Genomic DNA, 21876 nt, shown 5'->3' with positions numbered 1-21876 from the left:
GTTCATGACCAATTTACCTGGTTTGACCAGGAAATGATTTGAATAGTGTCATGGGATGTTTAACATCACGGGGCTTTTAACAGGCAGTTGGGACCTCTGCTTAATGTCTTATCTGAAGGACGGCATCTCTGAAAATGCGACACTCCTTCAAGTATTACAGTGGAGCATCAACCTAGATCTTGAGCTCAAGTCCCCAAGACAATATTCTGACGAGTGGTGATCAGAGCTGAGCTGACACAAACAAACCTATTGTTTCTTTACTTGTGATGCTTCAGGTCACTGCGATCTCTTGTTTGGAAAATGTGATTGACATTTTGGCAATTTTCTGTGGGCTTGGTCAAAAATTCTTGTCTGTGGCTTTTTTGCAATCTCAGTAGCCCAGCTATCCTGCAGGAAAATAAAAGGGAGCAGGCTGTCAAATGCCTACCTGTAAATGAACACACTGGAGTCTCATTTGTTCTCATGAAATGACACTTCACCTCAGAGGAAAGCAATTAGTAGAAGATGTTGCTTCTGTCTATCACTTTAAAATGAAACCTTTGGGCGAGCAGAGGGAAAGAGAGGTATTTCCAACTTGTTCCAATTATTTCCTCCTGTATCTCTCCTGCTGGGTACATTTTGGCTTAAGAATAATAATAATAATAATAATCCTTGCATTTGATGCAGCCCCTTAGGCATCTAAAAGCCGTTGAGATGTCTTAAAGCGCATCACAGAGTATATTGTGAAGTGGATTGACTGTGTATTTTGTGGGCGAAATGCAGCAGCCAATTGCACACAGCAGTGTCCCACAAACAGTGGTGGATTGAGTGACCACATATTGTTTTGGTCACTCACTCCATGGCTGTTTTCGGACACTGCTGAACACAAATTGGCTACTGTGCTCCCCCACAAAGTACACAGTCATATCACTTTACAGTATATCCTATGAAGCTCTTTGAGATGTCTTGATGACATAAGAACATAAGAATTAGGAGCAGGAGTAGACCATTCGGCCCTTCGTGCCTGCTCCGCCATTCAATAAGATCATGGCAGATCTTCTCACCTAACTCTGATTACCTGCCCTACCCCCATATCCCCTAATCCCTCTATTTTTCAAGAATCTATCAGTCTCAGCCTTGAAAATGTTCAAGGACTGAGCATCTGCAGCCTTCTGGGGTAGTGAATTCCATAAGTTCACTACTCTCTGAGTGAAGAAATGTTTCCTCAACTCTGTTCTAAGAGGCTGACCCTTAATTTTAAGACTGTGACCCCTGGTTATAGATTCTCCTACCAGGAGAAACAGACCCTCAGTGTCTACTTTATCAGCCCTTTAAGAATCTTATGTTTCAATAAGATCCCCCCTAATTCTTCTGTACTCCAGAGAATACAGCCCTAGTTTATTCAGCCTATCCTCATAGGTCAGTCCCCTCATCCCAGGAACTAACCGAGTGAATCTACGCTGCACCCCCTCTGGGGCAAGTATGTCCTTTTTTAAATAAGGAGACCAAATCTGCACACAATAATCTAGGTGCGGTCTCACCAAGGCCCTATACAGTTGCAGCAAGACTTCCCTACTCTTATATTCTAAACCTTTCAAAATGAACGCTAACATGCCGTTCACCTTCTTAGTTGGTGCTGCACCTGCAAACTAACTTTTTGGGACTGGTGTACAAAGACACCCAAATCCCTTTGAATACTAACACTATCTAACTTCTCCCCTTCCAGAAAATAATCTGTTCTTTTATTCTTACTACCTAGGTGAATAATTTCACACTTGCTAACATTGAATTCCATCTGCCACCTACTTGCCCACTCCCCTCGCCTATCTATATCCTGTTGCAATCTTTTTGCATCATCCTGAGAGCTCACTCTGCTACCTAGTTTAGTATCATCCACAAATTTAGACACATTACATTCAATGTCCTCGTCCAGATCATTGATGTAAATGGTAAATAGCTGAGGCCCAAGCACTGATCCTTGTGGCACTCCACTAGTTACATCCTGCCATTTCGAGAATGATCCGTTTATCACTATGTTAATATTTTCCCATTAATAAATAATAATCCTTGCATTTGATATAGCGCTTTTCACGTCGGGAGGACGTCCCAAAGCGCTTCACAGAACACACTGTAAAGTGAATTGACTGTATATTTGTGGGCGAACGCGGCAGCCAATTGCGCACAGCAATGTCCCACAAACAGTCGTAATTGAAAATGACCAATTTAATTATTGTTTTTGGTTTTTTGGAGGGATTATTATTAGGCGTGTGGAGTAAGGAAACTTGCCCAAGGTTTCGCCCTGCCTGGAATTGAACTCAGGTCTCTAGCTTGCAAAGCGAGTGCTCAACCACTGAGCTACAGGACTCCACAATCCCGTGGGCCTTGATCTTGAGTAACAGCCTTTTGTGTGGCGCCTTGTCAAATGCCTTCCAAATCCAAATATACCACATCTACTGGTTCCCCCTTATCCAACCTGCTGGATACATCCTCAAAAAATTCTAAAAGGTTAGTTAAGCATGACTTCCCTTTTGTAAAGCCATGTTGACTGCCTAATCTTTTTATGGTCCTCCAGGTATCCCATAACTCTGATATAATAAAGCTCTATATCAAATGCAAGGATTATTATTATAATGAAATCATGTTTACACTGTACTCGATCCTCCTGGATGGGCTAGAGGATAGAGGCATCACCTGGTACTGGACTAAGGTGTACCAACTAAAAGGTGGGAACTTCAGTGCAAGTCTGTGCTAAGTTACCTTAGGCAGGGAGTTTTCATAGTCGAGCCTGGATGTTATGAATGCATGTATGAGGGTTTCGGCAGCCTGCAGTGTGAGACAGTGGCGGAGCCAGGCAATGTTGCGCAGGTGCAGGAAGGCAGAGCAGGTCGTGGCATGGATGTGGGGTAGAAAGAATAGTTGAGGGTCAAACAAGCCGCCAAGGTTCTAGACTGGCTCAGTAGGGTGGAGTGTGCATCCATGTATGGTGATGCTGTCAGTGCCTGAGGTACGGAGACACTGACAGGAACCAATCAGGAGAGCCTCAGTCTTGTTGATGTTCAACTGAATAAAGTTCGCTCTCATCCAGGACTTGATGTCTGACAGACATTCTGTCAGGACAGCAATGGCCCTGGAGTCAAGGGTGGAGGCAGAGAAGTAGAGTTGGGTGTCATCTGCATATATGTGGAAGTTGACCCCATGTCTGTGGACGATGTCACCAAGAGGGAGCATATAGATACTGAAGAAGAGGAAACCAAGACAGAGCCCTGAGGAACGCCACAAGAGACGGTCTAGAGGAAAAAACGATTGTTGAGATGAAGTGGAAGCGGTGTGAGAGGTATGAACTGAAATGTTCAAGGACAGAACCGTGAAGGTTGAGGTGAGAGAAGAGGCAGTGGTTGAGGATAGAGTGGCCAACAGTGTTGAAGACAGTGGAGAGGTCAAGGAGGACAAAGAGGCAGAGGAAGTCCTGGTCGTAGATAGACAGAATCTCATTTGTCACTTTGACCAGGGCTGTTTCTGTGCTGTGGGCGGCACGGAAATCCGATTGGAGGGGTTCATGAAGGGAGTGGCGGGAGAGGAAGGAGCGAAGCTGGGAAGCAACGACTCGTTCCAGGACCTTGGAGAGTAAAGGGAGGTTGGAGATGGGGCGGTAGTTGAGATTAAAGTAAACATTCATTATTAAAGTAATGAATCTTACTTTAAGACTTCAACCACTCTTACGGTCCTTCCCCTTCCCCCTCACTCGGTGTCCATCCTCGGCAATTGCAGAGCTCTAAGATGCTACTCTGTTGTTGTAATAGCCCACTGACGTGTCTCTGTCTATGCTCGTTCATGAAGAAGGACAGTAGTTCCAGTGGAGAGGGCACCTGTGGAACTATGCCACAGCAGCCTATTAGTGCCTTCAAAAGATGAAAAAGAGGGAAATTAAAAAGAAATATTTCAGGACCTACAAGTTAACACAAAAACAAATAATGTAAACATCACAATGTCATATATGCATTCTCTTAATCTATGGAATAATACCAAAATTAATGGTATGCCCAGGTCAGGTTTATCTAAAACCCCTCTCCTGTAATTTTTACACTGGGTAGATGAATGACAAAATACCTTCATATGTGTATCTGCCAATTCTTCTTGTTGCCCATTTGAAGGGCTGAATGCAAGACATCAAAATACTCAACAAGTATTCCTTTCGAAGAATCATGAAAGAAGATGACTAAAACGGAGAGATAAAACTCTAAGCCCACGATTCCACCTGGTTTTAGCCAATAAGACCATCTTCCCTTAATTCTAAGATTGAGTGGCAGGTGTAACGTAAAAGTCCCCAGGTGAGTCCTCCAGCAACACAACATCAACCGGTGACAGAAGCGTCACAATCCTGTCAGAAAGACCTGGAACAGATACAGCAAGACAATCCCCTCGATGCCACCCAACACGTATTTGGTGAATCTGTTTTGCAGCACCTGTTTGTGTGGCCCTGACTTCTCATTGTCTTAGATGGCAGACACATGCTGTATTCCAGATTCAGCAATGCATGCTGTGAATGGCATCTGGCTGCACAATAAAACCATCACAAAAGAAATTGACGTTACTCCTGCAATTCCCAGCATCCAGAATTTTAACCCTAAACTGAACTCAGCTTATGGTCATGCACGGAGAACAATACCCCAAATGAGTTCTACGAGGATAACAAATAAAAAGTGTGACTCACTTAAAAAATAATAACATCTTGACTGGTTTGCAGGGGCTGAGAACAAGTGCAGGAAAGTTTATCTTCAATATTGTGACTTTGGTTGGAAGGTGAGTGGTGACTCAACACAAGAGCACTTTTAATAAATGCAATGAAGAGTAATGATTTTCCGAACAAGTTGACAACACAGTGGTGAATTGGTGGCACTCTTGCCTCTGGTTCAGAAGCGGTGGATCAAGCTTATAATTTAGGTATCCACTCTGGTAGGAACATAGAAACAGGAGTAAGCCATTCAACCCCTTGATCCTGTTCCGCCATTCTATTAGATCCTGGCTCAACTCCATTTACCAGCCTTTGCATTTACCAGTCTTTGGATGAGACATAAATCTGAGGAACCGTCTGCCTGTTCAGGTGAACGTTAAAGATCCAATAGAACTATTCAAAAAGAGTTTCTCCTGATATCCTGGCCAACAATTTCCTAAATAAAAATGGTCACTTGCTCCATGGCTGTTTGTGGAACATTGCTGTGCTGTGTCCTTGGGGGTTGAACTGGCTCCAAGTGCACACGCCGACAAGGTTCTTGATGGCTGACCACATAGCTCATGAATAAAAGATATAGGTTGTCATCGTTTTGTGTAGTATTAGACTGGACATTGAGAGCATTACCCAATGCCCTCAATGGATGCCAACCTTTAAAGAGGGCCAACCACTTCCAACTACACCCACTCCTGTGTGCTCTTTGAGCTTGCAGTGATTTCTCGTAACTACAAGATATAAACTCAGACTGCCTGGAATAGACAATAGGGAACAGTTCACAATCTTATCCTTGACGTGAACACATTTTTTGCTGATCTCGATTAATGACTTTACACAATTTGAATTATTTGATTTATGTGTTACCAAAGACAAAATACCACATACAGCCCAGAACACAAAGGAATAAACAAAAGACAAAACACAAGTAAAAGGAATTCCTCTTGAAACACAACCAACTTCTTTAGCATGGATTTAAAAAATGTCATAATCCAGAGTTCTTTTAAACACAGACTTGTGTTCTAAGTTTTGATTCTCTCTTCCCTTGCAGACTTGCTCACAGAATATACTGTAAAATGAATTGACTGTATTTTGTGGGCGAAATGCGGCAGCCAATTGTGCACAGCAATGTCCCACAAACAGTCATGCATTGAGTGACCATATTATTTATTTAATTGTTTTTTGTCGGGATTATTACCCCCGGGAAATGATCCACCAATCGAATAACAACCGAGTTCCTACTTCCTACTGCTAGATGAACAGAGGCGTGTGAAGTAAGGAAATTTGCCTAACGTTTTGCCCTGCCGAGGAAACAAACTCAGGTTTCTCACTTTCGAGGCGAGCGCTATAACCACTATGCTGAAGAACTCCACAATACAGGTTGACAGATCCCTCCTTTGAAACTAATTTACGATATCAATCTGTGAAGTGTCAGTTGGATTTAACATCAGAGGGGTCTGTTTACAATAAACACTATAAGCAAAGTAGCTCGTTATAATACAATAAGTCGATCCTTGCATTTGATATAGTGCCTTATCGCTTCTTCGCAACGTCTCAAAGCGCTTCACAGGATATACGATAAAATGAATGGACTATATTTTGTGGGCGAAACGTGGCCAATTGTGCACAGCAGCACCCCACAAACAGTCGTGGATTGAGCGACCAAATTTATTATTTATTTCTTTATTTGAAGGGATTATTGCCCCCAGAAAACCGATACACCAATCAACTAATAACCGGGTTCCTACTTACTACTAGGTAAACTGGTTCATTGCGAGGCAAGTGCTCATGCCTTATCCCTTCCGGAGATCTCTTAAGATTCAGTGACCCGTCAGAATAATTTGCTAATTGTCAACATCATTTGAATTAGAGACAACCGTTTTGAGTTATGTGGAATTTTTCTGGTCCTGTTAGTCAGCACTCACTATCTGACTCGCTATCTAACATAAGCTCGCACATATGAGCAAGGTTGTAGGGAACTCCTGAACAGTACATTTGTATGTAGCCTTGGGACATTCTCCTGACGTGAAAGAAGATGTACAAATGTAATTTGTTGTTGTAAGCCTGGTTGAATTGGTACCACTCTTGACTCTGAATCAAAAGGTTGTGGGTTCAAGTCTTCAGTATATTAATTAGTACATGATGTGTGCAAGGAATGTTCATGATCAACCAAATCACCATTCTCTGCTTTCATTGCTGAACTTGCTCACGTAATCAACAATTTTATCTGGAGAAACTGCCTTCTCTTTTTGATTAATAATAATAATGCTTACATTTGAGATGTCTCAAAGTGCTTCACTGTGAAGTGTAGTGACTGGGTATTTTGTAGGCAAGTAGTGCCACAGAAGCTTTAATGTCCATCTGATTAGGCAGACAGGACTTCAGTTTAACATTTCATTTGAACGAATGAAGGGAAATATTGCTTAACTGACTGCGGACGTGTCTCAAATCTGGCATCTGGCCCTCAGCAGTCAAAAGGTTGGATCACTCTAAACTAGACTAAGAGCTCAAAGTCCTGAATAGTGGGGCAACGGCAATCTTGTGATCAGTCCTGCTATTCATTGTGGGAACTATTTATAATTTCTGGTTGTATTTTTATTGTTTTATATCTTTTGGTCAAAAAATGATTCCACCATCATCATGGTAGTTGACAATGTCAAAAGCAGCTAAATTTTTTGAACCGGTAAGTTCTGAGGCTACACGTGATTTTTGCGTTGACCTTTTTAAACCATTTCTATGGCTCCGACAAATTATTTTTGAAGCATGGCCTAAATTATTCTGTAAACATAAAGAAATTCTATGAACAACGACATGCTATTTCTGCAAAAAGGAAAGAGAAAGGAATGAAGGATTATTGGACTTTTGCCCTGTTCATTCATATTTTGTTGCAATTAAACTTCTGAGAGCACCCAGTGATTGTTTAAATTAAAAGGTGTGGCTATTTTACTTCTTTCATTCTTTTTTTAAGAAAATTGATCCATGAAGAATTTAAAAATTGTTGTGTTTGATAAAACGCCTTATCGAGTTATCGCCTAACACTTCACGGGCGATGATGTAAAGTGGTGTGACCAGTTGTATCTTGTGGCCGATTACGGCTGTCAATTTGAGTACAGCAACATCTTTGTCATTCCTGTGTTCTAAAGCCTGAACAGGTAGTCCTAGGCAGGACACGTAGCTTGAAACATACTGTACTGGTGCTTTGTACAGATAAACATTGTGGCTACTATTACAACATCAATTCACACTCCCTGGCAGTCACTCTGGCTCTGTGTGCTCCACAAAATGAATTCCCTCATCTAATAATAATAATAATCCTTGAATTTGATATTGTGTCTTATCACGTCTTTGAGGGCGTCACAGAATATTCTGTAAAGTGAATTGATTGTATATTTTGTGGACTAAACTCAATAGTTTTAATAATAATAATCCTTGCACTTGTGTAGTCCTGTCGCTCAGTGGTTAGAGCACTCACCTCGCAAGTGAGAGACCCGGGTTCAATTCCCGGCAGGGCGAAATGTTGGGCAAGTTTCATTACTCCACATGCCTCTGTTTAGCTAGCAGTAAATAGGAACTTGCGAGGGGTGTGCTACGCTACTGGACTTCACAATGATTTGTGATTAGGCATTTATGATTAAATAACCATATCTCTCTCAGACACTGTGTCTATGTTTCAATGATTATAGTCTAATGATCCCACATATCTTCAAGTCAAAGCAGCAGACGATTGTTCCAAAATTTCACCTAACTTTTAGGCTATTTTCTCTTAAAATTTAAGATTGCACAGAATTTAACTCCTTAAATTCAGTTTTTCATCCATGAAGCCATCCTTTTTAGGAACTGCAGGAAATCGACTTGTAAATTAAGACTGAACTTAATCATTTTTCACAATGAACAAAATAGAATGCATTTAGAGAGAGGATCGCAGAATGTAGAGTGACTCTGGGTGGAATTTTGGATCTCTCTGATCCATTGTGATCTTACTATGTGATTGAATAAAAATTTGGTGCAGCAGTGAAAATGGTTTAAAAAGGCTGGAGTGATCCATGTGAAGCTAAACATTGTCTCAGGAGCTATTTGTTTAATAGGTGTTACTAGGTCAAATACGGAAAGCACCTGTGGATTCCAGAGTTGCCTTAGAGGTGTGGAGGCTCATGTGGTGTACAGACACTGACACAGACCAGTTGAACTGATTTGACTTGTTTCAGTGCTGTTGATTGTTTAGCATGTGGAGTCCTGTAGCTCAGAGGTTAGAGCATTCAAGTGAGAGATCTCCATTCAATTCCTAGCAGGACGAAATGTTGGGCAAATTTCATTACTCCATGGCCTTCTGTTTACCACCAGCAGTAAGTAGGAGCCCAGTTGTTGGTGGGGGGCTAATAATTCCATCAAAAAATAATAAATCGGTCACTTCAATCCACTACGGTTTGTGGGACACTGCCGTGTGCAATTTACCCACAAAATATCATTTTTTTTAAAGTAATAATTTGGTCACTCAATCCACAACTGTTTATGGGACGCTGCTGTGCGCGATTGGCTGTCGGGTTTCGCCCACAAAATACATAGTCAATTCACTTTACAGTATATTCTGTGAAGCGCTTTAAGACGTCGCAAAGACGTGATAAAGCGCTATATCAAATGTAAGGATTATTATTATTATGTCCATGTAATTAGGTTTTCCCTTGTGGCCCTTCCTCCCTCGATTGGCAACCAACCTATCCCTAAAAAGGCCTCTATATAATTGCAAGTTATTGATAACATGTGATTTTATGAATGGACTTATTGCTACATGCTTCCAGGTTCTTGGAATCCTCAGCTAGCGTAATAGTTTTTTTTTAGCTAAAAAGGTAATAAAATAATAAGATTGTGACTGGAAAGAACTACAAATAGCTTCCTTAATTCACATGAAGTAAGTCATTTACAGGAATGATCACAAGATTATATTAGCAATTGTTAAGCATGTGAGCTAAACCAAGCTGAGGTCAGCAATGAAAGTACAGGTTGGTAGGCCAATCAGATACATCCTTTTTCCAGGGGGTGAACTAATAAATATATTGAAGATGTATCAACAATGAATACTCTGGGAGTTGTGGATCAGATATCTTCCCTGTTATCAAAGGTCATAATTACAACAAATCAAGTATCAGTTTGGCTCACTGTACATCACCCACAGCCAGATAGCAGTTCACAGTCTAAGCTGACGTATCAGTTGGTGCACTCCTTTGGGAACATTGCGTGTTAAAAGCACCATTGTTCCGATGGGATCTTAAACCAGTGAACTATCTGCCTGTTCAGGTAAACATTAAAAATCTTGTGACACTATTTGGAAATAGAAGCGAGTTTCTCCAGGAGTCTCAGTCAACAAGACTTCAGATTAATCAATCACTCATGGTCGTTTCTGGAGCCTTGCTAGTAAAAAATTACTGTCATTTTTGACTGAAACAGTCAGCTTGTTGGTGTAATGGGACGTCCAGTGGGTGTGTATTCTTGAAAGATGATATCAACAGAGCCAAAAGGCATTCTTCCTACAAGAGTCTCATGTGATCTTATGAAATACTGTCACTACACTGGATAGTACTTATCTGTGAAATGCTTTGAGATGTGTCACCATGATAAGGTGCTGTAAAAATGCAAGTTTGACAAGTACTTTCACAAAGGTGTCCCTGGGTAAGTTAAGCAAGACAGGGACTGGTTCACAGGTCACAGGGTCAGGTGAAAATTGGTTGAGTAATAGGAAGTAGAAACTGGTCATTTAGAGAGATGGATCCAGCTGTGGGACAGCTTCCAGTGATGTTTGCCAGGTTCCATGTTGGATTGGCATTTAACTCCAAAATTCATCAAAGACATTGAATTAGGCAGAAATAGCACTATAGCCAAATTTGTTGAGGACACTAAAATAGGTGTTAATAATAATAATCCTTGCATTTGATATAGCACCTTATCATGTTGTTGAGATATACTGTAAAGTGGATTGACTGCGTACGTTTTGGGCGAAATCTGGCAGCCAGTTTGCCTGAGGCGAGAGTGCTACCATTGCATTAGACTACGTTCCAGAGAATAGGTGGATACATTTTAAATTAATCTTAGCATCCTGTTTGAACAGGCAGAAAGCAGTAAGATTAAAGTTCAGTTCCTGAGCCAGGCAAGTCTGCAGTACTCCAAGGCACTGTAGATGACAGACCAGCCAGCCTGAACCCAATGCACACTAATTAATTAATTAGGTCCCCAATGGGGTTGTTGTAGGTCTGTGTCTAATACTCTCTGGAATTAGATAAGTAGGATCAATCCATCTGGGGAGAGAGTGTGTACTCCATGCAGATTAACTCTGGCTGGTTTGGATATTCTTAACCATGACAATGAGTTTCTGGGTATGTTAGACACCTAGTTGGCATAAATAAATTAATGTGTATGACTTACAGCTTTCCTGTCGGTCAAAAATACATTCAGAATGTTTTATACAGTTTATTGTTTTATGGTTGCTTTAAATGTTTCAAACCTTCAATTACTTTGCCAAGATTGCCAAGGTCAGAGCAGTTAAGATTTATTGCATTTGAAACCTAATTACATGGACATAATAATAATAATCCTTACATTTGATATAGCGCTTTATCACGTCTTTGCGACGTCTTAAAGCGCTTCACAGAATATACTGTAAAGTGAATTGACTATGTATTTTGTGGGCGAAACCCGACAGCCAATCGCGCACAGCAGCGTCCCATAAACAGTTGTGGATTGAGTGACCAAATTATTACTATAATTTCCTATAGCTTGGTGAAAAAAAGAATCTCAAACCTTGATATTAATGGCAGATAGGGACTTGACTCTGCTTGTGTTTATAGAACATTCATTCATATGAAATGTTAAACTGAAGTCCTGTCTGCCTAATCGGGTGGACATTAAAGCTTCCGTGGCCCTACTTGCCTACAAAATACACAGTGTATCCCGTGAAGCGCTTTGAAACATCTCAAATGTAAGGATTATTATTATTAATCAAAAAGAGAAGGCAGTTTTTCCAGGTCACTAATCCCCTGATAAAATTGTTGATTACGTGAGTAAGTTCAGCAATGGAAGTACAGAATGGTGATTTGGTTAATCATGGATACTCCTTGCACACATCATGTACTAATTAATATATTGAAGACATCAGCAATAGATACTGAGGTTCATTAGATATCTTACTAGCAGCAAAGTTTATAGTTCCAGTAAATCATGTGTCAGGTTCAGCATATTTAGGATTTGGCAGCATTGAAGTACCACAAATAGTTTTCTGGCAAGAATCGACAGATAATTGGGCAAACGTCACATTAAACAGTCCATCACATGCAGATATATTGACTAGATTAGATTCTTTTTTTTGTTTTTGAATTTGGTTGACTGAGTTGGTAGCACACTCGCCTCTGAGTCACAGGATTTGTCATTTCGAGCCCCATGTCAGGACTTCAAGCTCAGAGTCCTTTAGCGTATTGGTTAGAGCACTCGCCTCACAAGCAAGAAGACATGGATTCAATTCCCGGGCAGGACAAAATGTTAGGCAAGTTTTCTTACTCCACACGACTCTGTTTACCTATCAGTAAGTAGGAATCAGTTGTTAGTCGATTGCTGGATCACTTTTCAGGAAGTAATAATCCCTTCAAAAAATAATTTAAAAATAATAATCTGGTCACTCAATCCATGACTGTTCATGAGACATTCCTGTGCACAATTGACTGCCGTGTTTTGTAAACAAAAAATACAGTCAATTCACTCTACTGTATATTCTATGAAGCACTTTGAGACGTATCAAAGTCAATATAAGGAGCTATATCAAATGTAAGGATTATTATTATCATAGTGCAGGTTGACACTCCTGGGCATTGCTGGAGAAGCACTTCATTGTAGGAAATGCTGTCCTTTTAACGGGATGTCCTCCCCGTGTGAAATGCACTGTATAAATGTAAAGTGTAGGGGCCACATTTGCGGGGGTCCTGATTTCAATAGGTTTTTGAGTGGATGGAGCCTGGCCTGGAGTGTACGAGCCAACAAGTAACTGAGTCACGATGAAAGGGGTCTGCCCCTTCGCTACCTTGGGGTCCTGTGCAATTGCATGGGTTGCTGGTAGCTGTTGTTGCTCTTCTTCAGATGCGGACCTGAGCTCCAGTGAATGCAGATGAGACATTAAACCATGGTCCTTTCTGCCTGTCCTCACCTTAAAAATTCCATGACTCTATTGGAAAGAGAAGAGGATTTGCTAGCCAACAATCCTCCAGATAAATCATTAATTTTCCTCATGCAAAATGTATGTGTTTGCCTGCGAAAAGTGTAAGGAACTAAAAAAGATGCAGATTATTCTTCTGTCATTTTCTGTTGCTGTGCCTATGTTTAAATAGCAGAAAAAGAAATTCAAATGTTTGTTTTCTTGTCTTTGGGATTATTTTGGAATTTTTCCTCCTGGTTAAATTTCCTTTATAAACATTGATGAATTTTATTGGTTTCTTAAAGGGTCATTTACCAAGAGGAATGCATTTAGGGAAAAATGAACAAGGAGAAATGCAGGTTTTGCATAAATCTAAAGGTTCAGTGTTGAAATCACTTTTGTATTGAAGTCCCCTCCCAATATAAGTATTTGAAACTCAAATGCGATCATCCAAACAGTATGCAACCCCATTCCCCCCTCCTCAGGTGTATATTTTTTCAACATAGAAACTGACCCTCTTTTATCTGCTTGTACAGCACAGTGAATAGAGACAAGCATAACTGAATGTACACCATACTGGTATATGCTTATATCTTTACTTTCCCGGAGCTCACTCATCGTGCAAGCGAGAGGACCTGGGTTTGATTCCCGGGAGGGGCAAAACCTTAGGCAAGTATCCTTCCTCCACACGTCTCTGTTTACCTAGCAGTGAATAGGAACCCGGTTGTTAGTCAATTGACGGATCGTTTTCCGGGTCTAATAATCCCTCCAAAAAAAAATACATTTAGTCACTCAAACCATAGCTGTTTGTTGAACACTGCTGTGACCAATTGGCTGCCATGTTTTGCCCACAAAATACAGTTTACAATATATTCTGTGTACTAGATTTAGTTTAAGCTAAGTCAGAAGATAGAATCAAACTTGATGTCCATACAAAACTCTGGTGATTCTCTTGATTTATTGTTTTAAATAATAATAATAATATCCTTGCATTTGACACAGAGCCCCACCACATCATCCAGATGTTTCAATTCATTCCTAAGCGCCTGACTGCAGAGCCACATATCCAAATATTATTAAAGTACTAATTAAAGTACGTTGAAAAAAGTTTACATGGGATTTACGCAGAACGTGTAGTTACAGCTTTACACTCACTCACTTTGCTTGCAACTTTGCAGTGGAAGATGAGCTCTATGTCTGATTGTTCCAGGGAATTAGACAAGCAGGGTACAATATCCTATAAAAGTGATAAATGGCAGATGTTAGTGAGAAGCACAAAGCCCTCTGTCTCTGGGGTCAAGGATATCAATCTTAAAATGGCCCTTATCTGCAACCCTGAGCTCATTGTATAACATTGCATAACTCCAGGACTTTTGAATGAACATAATAGGAGCATTAACATATGTTCAGTGCTTATTTCTTCCTGTCATCAACCATTGTCGGAAATTTTTCAAGCTAAGAAGTTCGGGTTGAAGGTTAACATGCCTCGGGGGGCCCCAAATTTCACTGAGTCTTTACCTCAGCCTATTTTGCTTTAGAATGTAAGGTCAAACAGAATTGTGGAAAATTCTGTAAATTCAGTCTTAGTTTAGAAGCTGGGTCTTTATAAAAACTGTGGAACGAAGATTGAGTTTTAAGAAATTGCTACAATTCCAATCTTAAATAAAAGGGTCTCGCAGGTAAAGACAACGTAGAAGATGTCTCAAAGCGCTTCACAGGATATACTGTAATTTGGAGTGAGTGGGAATTTTGCAGGCGAATGTGGCAATCAATTTGCAGAGAGCAATGTCCCACTAACAGCCATGGAGAGAGTGAACAATTTTATTCGGGAATGAAACTCCCTTTGCTTTTTTTATAGTGCCATGAGATCTTTAACATTCACCCGGACTGGCAGACGGGACCTCAATTCCATGTCTCATCTGAAGGTCGGCACCTCCGACAATGCAGCACACCCTCAGCATTGCGTTGGAGAGTCAGCATAGACATATGGGATCCCAGTCCTGAAGTAGAACTTGAACCCACAACTTTCTGATTCTGAGGCAAGAGTGGTACAAATTGAACCAGGCTAACAACAACAAATTACATGTGTACAGCGCTTTTCACATCGGAAAAATGTCCCAGGACTACACACAAAGGTGTTCTCTACAACCTTGCTCTAGCTATGTTAGATAGCGAGTCAGATAGTGAATGCTGATTAACAGGACCAGAAAAATTCCACATAACAGAAAAAGGTTCTCTCTAATTCAAATGCTGTTGACAATTATCAAATGATTCTGACAGGTCACTAAATCTTAAGAGATCTCTGGAAGGGATAAGGCATGGGATTATCATGGACTAATACTGGCTAAAGAAAAACACTGGTCCTAAGTGAAACATTCAAAATGAAACTTCATTCCAGACACACGGAAATTTCCGTCCATAGGGGGCATGCATATGTGGAACTCTCAGTCTGGTTTGGATACTCTTAAGCACGGTGATATATTTGCTTATACAGTCACTAATCTTTACAGTAAATCCTATGAAGCACTTTGAGATGCCCTCTCGATGTGAAAAGCACCATATCAAATGATGCAAGGATCATTAGTATTTTCCTCATGTGTCATACACCCAGCTAACCACAAAAATGAAACTAATTGCTTCAGGTCAGCTAACTCAGACCAAAGAGCACACTTGGTAACTTCCTAAATCTGACTGTTACTAACTGAATAAACCTGCTGAGCCATTGGGGTAATCTCTCCACCGTCTTACCCCACCCTACCTCTGCAACCACATTTAACCTTACTGACTTACCCACTGCCTTTCCTAAACGAGCACCAGGCTGCTGCACATCTTGATGACGTGATGAGGCGCTATATCAAATCCAAGGATAATGATTATTATTATGTCACCCACCGTATCTGCCGCACCAGCGATGGGCAAGCCTTCAGCCACTCCCCACTCATTCTCCAGAGTCCCTTCAACTCACCCCCTCTCTCGCCTCTTAAGGTACGTGTCAAAATATATTTCTTTGACCGCACTTTTGGTCATCTTTCTCCTCCCCCACCCCATCAGGCACTGTGAAGCACTTTGAGATGCCCTCCCGACATGAAGGGCACTATATTAATGTAAATTATATTGTATACTGTAGTCGATTTTCTTTTTCAACTTGAAGTATATATTAATTATAATGTTTGAAAGACACATAATGCCTCATATCATTAAAACATGTCAAAGCATGTGCAGGATTTACTGTAAAGTGACTGTTGTAAGTGAATGCAGCAACCAATTTACACGCAGCAAAGTCCCACAAACAGGCATGAAGTGAATGATCAGTTTTATCTGGAGGATTGGTTGCCTGGACACCAGTTAAAAACTGCTTTCTATTTTCCAATAGTGCCAATCAGGCCTTAAGGGTCCACCTAAACAGATAGTTGGGGCCTTGGTTTAACTTTTAGATTTTTTCATCAAAAATAATTATTGTCAATAATTTGCTAGCCTTTCATCAAAAAAGGCTTTGCTTTCTGGAATGTATCAGAGAAGTGTAGAGTTACTTTGCATGTCTCCCACTATGTCTTCCTATGATTCAGTTGCTGCTAAACGCCATTGTCATTAATACAATGCCTTCTTTGCTTTGGACAAGCTTATTATGTAATCTAGTTATGTTACAATCCCACCTTGTTCCTGTTATCCACACAATGTTATCTAAAATTCCTTCACTCCCTGGCACCTCTCTATCTCTCCAACCTCTTCACTCCCCAATCCACCACCCTGCTCGACTGGCACCAACCTCCTGCTCGTCCCTCGCACCCTCCGCCCCACCATCGGAGGTCGCGCTTTCAGCCACTCCACCCCAAAACTCTGGAACACTCTCCCATAATCCTACCACCTTGTCCCCTCTCTCCGCTTTTTCAAATCCCACCTGAAAACCTTCCTTTTCGATCGTGCTTATGGTCAAGCACACACACACACCACCCCCCCCACCCACTGGCTCAGAGTCAGGCTCCACCACTGTTAAGTTTTCTGAAACGCTACCCTGTGTGGAGAACACTATATAAGTGTAATTTGTTGTTGTAAACTGCTGGCAAATCTTACACAACAATGAAATGGTTGAATCCTTTGTCTTACTAATCAAATCCATGCACACGTACAAAATCCCAGCCAAAATCTTTTTGAGGAAATTAATTTAAATAATTTCATTTCAAGGACTTCATGTTGCACACAGTCATATTGGAGACCACTTATTGTTCATATATGGAGCGTATTTCAGAATATTTCTTTCTCTTTACGCCTGCCCCCCCTCATTTGAAGAGTTCCCCGCGCCCCCACCCCCACACATACACATTTTGCAAAGATCATAAACACTTTCAAGCAAGTCTGAGTATATTCTGGACATAAGTAAAAGCAGAGGCAACAAACCATTCAGCAATAAATCTAGCAGAATGTTTATTTGTTGGTGATCCATCACTAATGTTAAAACGTCTAGACTGTATTAAACAACTACTGTTTCATGCAATTCTACATTATTAATGTGTTCACAGAGGTCGATCATCATTAATCCTTACTGCTTCCCAGTAAATTTGCTTCAATAAACATTGCTACGGTTGGTAACTTTTCTGAAGTAACGAGAACAATCGCCCCACTCTTTACAATAAGCAAATGTTGATTCAATTATGCATTCACAGCCCAACCTACAAGTATCTATTCCCTCCTTTCCTTAAATGTAATTTATTTGTTTGATGGTGTGTGTTTTTGGAGTTTGATTTGTTTGTGAATTTCTCTGCTGATCAAAGCAAGGTTATCTGGGTGTTGGAGAGTTTAACCCTTTTTGCTCCTCCAAAGTCAGGAAATGGTTGCTCATGGGGCAGAGATAAAAAGCAAGATTTTGTATATTGGAAAGCTGAAAAAAACTGCTGCAAAGCTCTCAGTTTGGCTCAGTTGGTCTCTTGGGCTCAGAACAATTTTGGTTTACTTCCTAAGTTGAGACTTTCATCACAGACCACATTGTCGGAAATACAGTCCTTCAGTTGAGTTATTAAGCTGAGTTTCCACCTGTCTGTTTAGGTAAACGTTAAAGATCCCAATACACTCCTTGAAAAGAAAAGGACATTTCTCCCAGTGTCCCGGCCAACAATTCTCCAGATAAATCGCTCATTGTTAGGTAACTTGTCTTGTGTTTTACTATAAATGTAGTCCCCGCACTTGACAGCAATTACCTATTACATGCTCAGATATGTTTTGATATAATTAACTTTATATCAAATATTAGTATTAGCTGAACAGAAAAGATAGGTTGACATTATGTGTGTGATCAGTAATCCCAGAAGCCTGATACAATGTCAAATGTCAAATTGTATCAGAAGTTGTGGGTCAATGGAATTAAAAGGTAAAGGGAGAGAAAGACACACAACTGTTGTAAATTCCTAGCGTAGTAAAATAAACATACAATCTCCTTGCCAAAGGGGATCACAAGTCATCATGTCCATCAATCTTTAATTTGGGCTACAACTACTAAACAATGTAACGCTCTGGTTTCCAGGAGAGTAAAATAATTAGCCAAACTCCAAGTAAACAATAGACATAGTCACCTATAACAAAGTCCACTTTCCCTTGTGTAAAGTACATAGAAAACATGCAGGTCAAATGCTGAAAATCCTTTGTGTAATATTGACCAACATACAGAACAAAACACGTGACTCCACATTTACTTGGATGATTCACTAATGTGATTAGAGTCTTTACCAAAGGTGAAGCATTCATTGGTAGGGTACGTTCCACTTATTGCTTGATACACACGGGAGATTTGTGAAATGAATAACCTCCATTCATGATTTTACACTTACCGGAAGTTCTGCTAATTACTTGGTTGGATCACTGTCAGACTTTACTTACTCATATACTCATATACTTGCTAAAAGATAAAAGTAATTACTTTAAGGGAAGATGAGTTAATGTCAACAGTCATACCTTGCTAACCTTGGGTCAGAGACAGCAAAGTAAATAATTTGTTCGAACAATAACTCTCTTTGAAAAATCTCATGTTGCTTTACTCAAGGTCTTTTCTCAAAATTAATCACAGTATTCACATAAAACTATATTTTTTACATTTGTCATTGGGAAAGATTTGTTCATGCTCCGAATCTACTTTGTAGGGCAAATGTTAAATTTTAAATACAGTTAACAGCTCAGTTGGTAGTACTCTTGACTCTGGGCTAGAATGTGGAGGGTCCCAGCCCCGGGTCATGATTTTGAGTTTGCAGTTTAGGCTGATACTCCAATGCAGTGCTAGGGGAATGAGGTGCTGTCCTTCAGATGAAATGTCGAACCAAATTTCCCATTGCTTGTTCAGGTGGAAGCTAAAGATCCCACTGCACAGAAGCAGGTTTCTCAGTTTTCTGGCCAACGGTCACCCAAATAAAAAAAATTGGCCATTCACTTCATAGGACATTGATGTACACAAATTACCTTCCGCGGTCACCTATAAACAGTCACTACACTTTACAGAAGTGTAAAGAGCTTTGAAGAGTTTTGAGATATTTCAATGTAATAAGGGGCTGTGTCAAATGCAAAGATTGTTACTATATTATAAATTCTATGCTTTTTGTTGAACCTAGCTTAAATATTTTGACATTCGCACAGGCCTAAGTCACTTTGCTCAGGTTATTGTATATAGCTCCACATGGAAATGAATGATTACAAGAGGTGAGGGAGGAAACAAGGCTGATAATCAGGAAGAGGAAAAAGTAGAATTCTTAGGAAAACAAAGTCCAACCACAAGGTATTTTTAGTACAAATTGATCTTGTCGATACAAAAACTGAAGTGAGTAATGTTCCAAAAGTTTCCAAAGAATTGCATTATTCATAATATATACAATCAACATTATTTCCTGATTATAGAGTGCACAATCATGGTGCATACTTGTTGGGTCTGATGGTCATTTCATAACCACATAAGATTGATTGACTCATTTACCTTTTCTCCTTTGGTTTTCTTTTCCATTCATCTCCATCTCTTCTATTCTTCTGTAGAATATTCCAGTTTGGAAGAAATTTCTCCTTTTTTTGCATCAATTGTCTCCTTCGGGTCAGCTAGTCACCTATAACAAAGTCCACTTTCCATTGTGTAAAGTACATAGAAAACATGCAGGTCAAATGCTGAAAATCCTTTGTGTAATATTGACCAACATACAGAACAAAACACGTGACTCCACATTTACTTGGATGATTCACTAATGTGATTAGAGTCTTTACCAAAGGTGAAGCATTCATTGGTAGGGTACGTGGATTTAAGCATTCAGAACTCATAAGAGTCTATGCTTATTCTCCAATGTAGTGCTGGTGTATGCTGCATTGTTGGACTTGCCCTCCTTTATAGAATCATAGAATCATAGAATGTTACGGCACAGAAGGAGGCCATTCGGCCCATCGAGTCTGTGCCGGCTCTTTGACAGAGCAACTGACTTTTATTAACCCCACTCACCAGCTTTCTCCCCGTAACCCTGCAAACCTGTCTTCTCCAGATACCTATCCAGTTCTCTTTTAAAAGCTGTTATCGAATCGGACTTCACTGCCCTTTCGGGCAGATCATTCCAAATTCTAACAACTCACTGAGTGAAAAAATTTCTTCTGAACTCCCCTCTGCTTCTTTTGGTAGATATCTTAAGACTGTGACCACGAGCTTTTCCTTATCTCGCCTGTCAAAACCTTTCATGATCTTGAAGACCTCTATCAGGTCCCCGCGTAACCTTCTCTGCTCTAATAGGAAAAGTCCTAACTTTTCCAGCCTGTCCTCATAGCTAAGCTTCCCCATTCCTGGCATGAAGAGACTTTAAACCGAGTTCCAGTCTGCCGCTCTAGGTAGATGTTAAAGATCCCCTGATACTATTCGTAAAGAGTGGACAGCCAAATCATCAAATAAATTGTGGGACATTGCTAAAGATAAGAAAATAAGAATTGCTGGGTGAGAGAAAATCAATGTCCATTCAGTTCACCTTCAAACATCCTGGCAGTCGCTGGCACATGTCATGTCCCAAACTATATACTGTATCCCAAGATATTATTTCCTAAAAGAAATCTTTCTAATTTTCTCTTGAAAGACTCATATGTAAATTGGCTGCCGCATTCAGCCACAAAATATACAGTCACATCACTTTACGGCATATCCTTTAGAATCCAAACCACAATGACGTATTTTATGAAGCACTTTGAAATGTCTTAATGTGATAATATCACATGCAAATGGAAGGTTTATTAAATATAATTTTGAAGCTGGTTTTGAGAAAATTGGTTTCATAGTTAAGAATAAATTCAACAATTTGCCAAATTCTGGACTCTCTAAAATGACATATAGAGTTAAACTAGACCCAAGGGGAATCTCAACAGTTTTTTAAAACTTTGGTTACAAATTCAAATGGGTGTATGTAGTAATTACATACCTCAAAAGCACCATCTAGTGTCAGAAACTTTGCACTACAGAAGCGTTGACCTGGCCTTTAACTGCTTCCCGATAAATAATCTCAATTTCCCAACTCCATATTGGGGTCTAGGAAGGTACTTTTGGGATCTGTGCACATTTCCTCAGAAGCTGCATGTTGCTGAGTGTCAGAGATAGGCACATCACTGGTTAGCCTCGCACAATGAACATAAGAATTTGCCAGGCAAAAGGTCTAGATCCATTCAGTTCACCTTCCACCTTCCTGGCAGTCGCCTGCAAATATCATGTTCCAAACTGTATACTGTCTCCCGAGATATTATTTCCGAACAAAAATCTAATTTGTTCTTGAAAGAATCAACATTTTCTGCTTCCACTTTCTCCCTATGGAGCCTGTTCCATAGATTTACTACTCGCTCACTGAAATAGTGTTCCCGCAGTTTTGTTCTGAACTTACCCCCCTTCAATCACAGGCTGTGTCTTCTGATTCTACTGTTCAGTACGAGATGAAACAGCTTATCGCGGTCTACATTATGGTTTTTCAATTTTTTTGGAACTGCCCAATGCTCCTTCAAAGATGGAGAAAATCTCTTTGAC

General features: G+C 40.2%; 1 protein-coding gene across 2 annotated transcripts in view; it reads right to left on the bottom strand.

The window, feature by feature from the left end:
• sord (sorbitol dehydrogenase) overlaps positions 1 to 19920 on the bottom strand; it is a 46177-nt gene extending 26257 nt beyond the window's left edge. Inside the window, exons 1-2 of one of the 2 annotated variants that reach the window (XM_007908983.2) lie at positions 19822 to 19920; positions 14032 to 14109 (exon numbers count right to left, since the gene is read on the bottom strand). In XM_007908983.2, the coding sequence (XP_007907174.1) occupies positions 14032 to 14109; positions 19822 to 19848 (105 nt within the window). In that variant the 5' untranslated portion in view covers positions 19849 to 19920. The remainder of the gene's footprint in view (positions 1 to 14031; positions 14110 to 19821) is intronic. The other variant, XM_007908991.2, reaches the window with a different exon arrangement.
• Between the last annotated feature and the right edge of the window lie 1956 nt (positions 19921 to 21876).

The sequence above is a fragment of the Callorhinchus milii genome, unplaced genomic scaffold, assembly GCF_018977255.1.
Source record: "Callorhinchus milii isolate IMCB2004 unplaced genomic scaffold, IMCB_Cmil_1.0 Scaffold22, whole genome shotgun sequence".
NCBI classification, from domain to species: Eukaryota; Metazoa; Chordata; class Chondrichthyes; order Chimaeriformes; family Callorhinchidae; genus Callorhinchus; species Callorhinchus milii.
The sequence above is the reverse complement of the archived record's forward strand: the minus strand, read 5'-3'. Positions and strand labels throughout refer to the sequence as shown.